Raw genomic sequence first — 4,947 nt, 5'->3', positions numbered from 1 at the left:
ATATTGTGGCAAGAGGAATCATTCCCGACCAAACTGAAGACTATTAGTAAGTTGAGGCAGTTCACCAACTTTCCCAATACATTCAAGTTTATCCATAGTAAATAGAAAATGACCAAAAAGAGGCATATCATCATATTCAATTTTAACCAAGAGTCCAAGACCGTACTGAAACACCTAACACCACAATCTCTGAATTATGATCATGTGTAACAGGAGGAAGCTTTATGTTTAACAAAATAATTAACTGCTCTACAGTTTTGTCCAGCTAGTGATGACTTGAGTTCTTTAGTTGAAAGGAGAACCGCTAGAACAACTTATTTGACTGTTACTAACTACTAAGTGGCCTCACAGACTAAAGCCGACAAACTAAGAGCTCAAAATTGCAGAAATCCTATGCCAAAAGAATGAAAACAAGTGCCGGCGTGCAATTTTGAAGTTATCAATTTGATGCCCTAATTGACTAAACTTGAGGCTAATTAGAAGGAAAGAACTAAACACAAACAGCATAAATTTCCTCCACCCAAACAAACCAAAGGGTGTAAAGTGTAAGAGAAACAATCAAAAAATGACTTTAGATGTACGTACAAGTACGATCAAACAACAAATTATTATGCAAATGATCTTCTATTTATATAACCGACAAATGGTTAAGATTCTCTCGTAAGTTCTGTTGATTCTATGCACATGAACCACAGAATGATTTAAAAGCTGGTAATATATTTTCCATTTCTAGTTCATTTGTTGCCGAGTGTACAACGTACTATCACCCTCTAAACCAGAAGAATATGCAGCTTGCAATTGCCAATTAAAACATCAAAGTACCATAGCAGCAATATCCAAGTTGAATAGAAACAAGACTCTAGACTTGCCAGTTAGATAATCCTACTGAGAATACTAGTCTGTTTTAGACTAGATAGACATATTGCAAAGGAGAGACTCACAAACATGACAACCGATCACAAGGATTAAGTCATAACAGAGGTGTCAATTCAGAACATAGTTCAATATTTATTGACATATTATCAGAGTAGAGTAAGCTGGAAACCTCTGCCATCAATTGTGAGTTGCAAAAAACCAACCTCCCTCTGCTCGTCTCAAAATGCTGCTCCTGATCAGCACCTCCAAGCTGAAGCTGAGATGAGCTCTCGGCGCTGCCAGCATAGCACAAGTGACTCTTGACGCTTCTCGACATGAAACCCTCTTGCTGTACTCCTCTTGACCACACATTCTGCCTGAGTCTCCGTGAAGTTACTGAAGGATAATGGAGTAAAACCAGCTGAGGCAAAGAGCGTTTTCCATAGGGGCATTTTGTCAGGGGTTCGGAGACGCCCCAAAACAGTGCTTTCAATCTTAGGCTGAAGGAGGAACCTCTCAATCTTGTTCACAGCATCCGAAGTTACATTAACCGCATCAAGAGATTCCAAGAGGTTTATGTAGGATTGGAGGGCCTGCCGAATGTGCTGTGGGAATGGAAGGTCACTCCTGTCACACCCTCTATCCAAAGACACCACAATTTTGGGAGAGAGCTGTTTAACAAATTGAAGGAGATTGGGCAAAGCAGCCGGTTGATTCGAACTAGACCAAATGGGGAAATTCACAGCAATGGCCTCATTATCATTGGCTCGGAAAAAGGGCAGCGAGTATGAGTTTTGGTCCAACAAATCAATGTTAACTACTTCAAGCTCAAAACCTAAGCCAATCTCATCAGCAAATTGGGTTAAATTATCACGCATAAGATTAAGCTCAACTGTGTGATGAGTAGAAGGGGAGGCAAAAGCAGTGATTTTGAGAGAGGGGGAAGCGCCACCCCTGTTCCTCAATGGGAGCTCCTGCATAAAGGAGGCCCAGTGAGCACCAAACCCAATATCAAAATCAACAATGTGAATCTGATCAGCTTCTGATACAGCCTCAAGTAGAGCCTGGTTGCAAGTAAAATTGACAAACTGAATCAATGGAGACACTTCAGAGAAGACTTTGTAAGCCCCCATTTTGAAGATGACATCAAAAGGGGTCGGGGTTCTTGGTGGAGGAGAGGTTGCTGGGTTGTTCATAAGGAGGAGGAGTTGCAAAGCCTCCTTGAAATAGAAAGCAGCCCGCTGAAGGGGCTTTCCAACAGGGGAGAGCTGGTGATTGAGCCGCGCCAATATCGCCTGCGCGTGTGAGAAGTTCCCAGTACCTACCATTTCTGCGGCCTTATAGAGCTGGTCCAGCAAACTATGCTGCAGCAGTTGCTGCTGGTTCTGGTGAGCCGCCGCCGCCATTTCTTCGCCACCCACCTTCTGCTTGGGCACCACTACCGGCCTCGGTTGAGTGTGGTGCTGCTGAGGAAGGAACTGCATTCCGGGAGGGAAATTACCAAAATGGGGCTGCTGCTGCTGCTGCTGAAGGTGTTGCTTTCTGAGCAGAAACTCATGACCCGGATCAGAATATTGTACCTTTTGGTGGATCTGAGAACTCGGGTCCAGTCCTCCACCGCCGCCACCTGGGTTGTGGCGCTTGGGCTGGGACTGAAGAAAGTGCTGCTCCTGCTGAGCATAAGTCACTGGCATGAAAAAGTTTGGATTTTGATGAGGGAGCTGAGACTGGTGCTGGTTCATGAACATCTGTGGGTTCAGAATCTGAGGCTTCTCATCTGGGTTCTCAAACTGCTGGTGATTCTGATAAACCATTCCATGAGGCAGCGAAACTGGAAGTGCTGAATTGGCGAAGTTGTTGTTGTTGCCGCCATTATTGTTCATCAACCCAACATTTGAAACCTTGTAATTCAGCGGCGCAGAAGAGCTGGGCACAAAACCCATTTTCCCATTGAAACCAGAACCGCCGGAGAACCCCAAATTGGGACCCGAAACGCTGCTCCCGATGTGGTCGAAACCGGAACCCTGATCGACCATTCCCAGACCCGCATTGCCGTCAAACTCAAGACAGTTGCTGTTGTTCCCGCTCTGCAACAGCTGCTTTAGCCCAAACGACGCGTCGTCCACGTCGCCCGAGATCCACCGGAGCAGCGACTGGTCTTGACCCGGAGACGCCGCCGTTTCGGACAGCACGGTCTCCCAGTCCTCCAACCCAAGCCCGCCGCATCTCCCGCCGCCCGATCCGGTCACGGCCTCCAGACCGCCGCTGGGAATCGACTGAAGCTCGCAGGTCCACTCATCCTTGCTGCTGCTGCGCGCCGCCGCCGTGTCGGGCTCGGGTCCCACCGGCGAAGTGTCCTGCAGAAGCGGCGTGGTGCCGTTGCCGTTGCCGCCGCCGTTGAAGGAGGAGGAGAGAGTGGATGCCGAAGTGGGTGGGCTCGGGCTCCTTCTCATATGAAGAACAGAGGTGGGTTCGTTGCTGACGAAGCTGTTGTTGAAGAAAAGCTCCTCGTCTTTCTTGTGGTTCCAGTCACAGATTGATGCCGCTGTAATTTCTAAGACCCCCTTCCCCTGTTGCTGAAATTGAAAGGGCATCCCTCTCCTACAATTTACCAACCCAACAAATTAACTAGAAAATCTCAAACCTTTTATTTTGCAGAGGAGGATCAGACTAACACTTGAAACACTTAAGAGCAAGATTATCCAACGACCGTTAATGGGTCTCCAGATTTGCAGAGCTCAAGGTCTCTCCTTTTCTTTCTGAGTCTTCCAAATTCACACCCAGAAGCCACTCTCTGCATGCCATCAACATCAACAGCTCAAGCAAAACGAACCCATTTCACCAAGACGTGAAAAGAATGCTTCTTTCTCTTCCCAGCCCACCATTTCCAAACCAAAGCTTATTTTTCTTCTTCTTCTTCTTCTTCTTCTTCTCGCTTCACATCAAATCTGAAAGCATCATTCCAGCTCCATATCTCTCTTTCTCTCTCTGTCTCCTCTGGTTGATATTATTTCTGTTGTTGTTGTTGTTGGTGGTGGTGGTGTTTCTTGTTCTAATCTCTTCTTCCACCCTTGTGTCTTCGCAGAGAGTACTCTGTACCCCTATTCTGCCATGGATGCGTGCATCATAAAAAAGTTAATAAAGTGTACCCTCTCCCTCCTCCTCACCATCTCTCTCTAGTCCCTATCTCTTTCTCTCTCTACCAATTTCTTTTTTCTTTTTTTTTTGTTCCTCTCTCTCTCTCTCTCTCTCTCTCTTATATTGCTGAGTTTCTGTCACCTCCCTATAGTGGTCACGGTGTTGTCTTAACCTTGAGGTAAAAATGGGCGCTCTGCTTTTTGATATAAGAGTAGGGCTCGCTGTAGGGGTACCCTTCTCTCCCTTCAACCCCATATATTAATTTTACATTATAGCCCATGTCAGATCCTGTCTTCCTCTGCATGGATACAGTACAACTATTCATGTGTTTTCTTTTTGCTACAGTTACAACTTACAAACCTACTATTCTGGTTCAAAATCCAACCATCTAATTTTTCATAAATCCTGTCCAATTCACTTGCTTTAGCTTAATTTGAATTATGACAGCTTTAGATTTTGTCCTCAAATCTAAAAACCAGATATGCTCGTTTTCCTATAATTCTTTAAAGAAATTAATAAACGAAAATGAATATCAAAATGAAAATTTTTGTGTAATTTATGCAAAAATTTACTAAAAGACGTACCTCAAGTTATTTTTTTTAATGGTAAATTAGGGATGAATAATTACTACATCTTTCAACCAAATCATATGATTGACACATGAGTTAGTAAATTACATTGTCAAGAGCCACATTTCCCAAGTATGGTGGGTATCCCCTGACCCCAAGTCATAAACACGGAGTGGGGCAATCAAAACTAAACAGTTTAATATGCCTATCATCACTTTTCTGTTCTTTTCATGGGTACATCACTCTATGGAATATGTACCAGAAGCGAAGAGGCTGGTAACAAAAGCAAAACTTTTTCACCTTTAGTACTCATTTACTGTCCCATTGGGAAACCTTTGGTTACGTTGAAGGTTAACTAGAACTGTAGAAACCGTATGATTCTGAA

The 4,947-nt window shown here is 44.4% G+C and overlaps 1 protein-coding gene across 1 annotated transcript; it reads right to left on the bottom strand.

The window, feature by feature from the left end:
• Positions 1-697: 697 nt before the first annotated feature.
• On the bottom strand, positions 698-4,096 carry LOC112176539 (scarecrow-like protein 6). The gene has a single exon (XM_024314514.2). The coding sequence runs from the start codon at positions 3,447-3,449 to the stop codon at positions 1,113-1,115; it is 2,337 nt and encodes a 778-aa protein (XP_024170282.1). The 5' UTR covers positions 3,450-4,096; the 3' UTR covers positions 698-1,112.
• Between the last annotated feature and the right edge of the window lie 851 nt (positions 4,097-4,947).

Source organism: Rosa chinensis, chromosome 7 (genome assembly GCF_002994745.2).
Source record: "Rosa chinensis cultivar Old Blush chromosome 7, RchiOBHm-V2, whole genome shotgun sequence".
In the NCBI taxonomy this organism is placed as follows: Eukaryota; Viridiplantae; Streptophyta; class Magnoliopsida; order Rosales; family Rosaceae; genus Rosa; species Rosa chinensis.
The sequence above is the reverse complement of the archived record's forward strand: the minus strand, read 5'-3'. Positions and strand labels throughout refer to the sequence as shown.

What these genes read in the sequence shown, in the direction of transcription:
- LOC112176539 (XM_024314514.2), bottom strand. Translation starts at nt 3,449, where the DNA reads ATGCCCTTTCAATTTCAGCAACAGGGGAAGGGGGTCTTAGAAATTACA.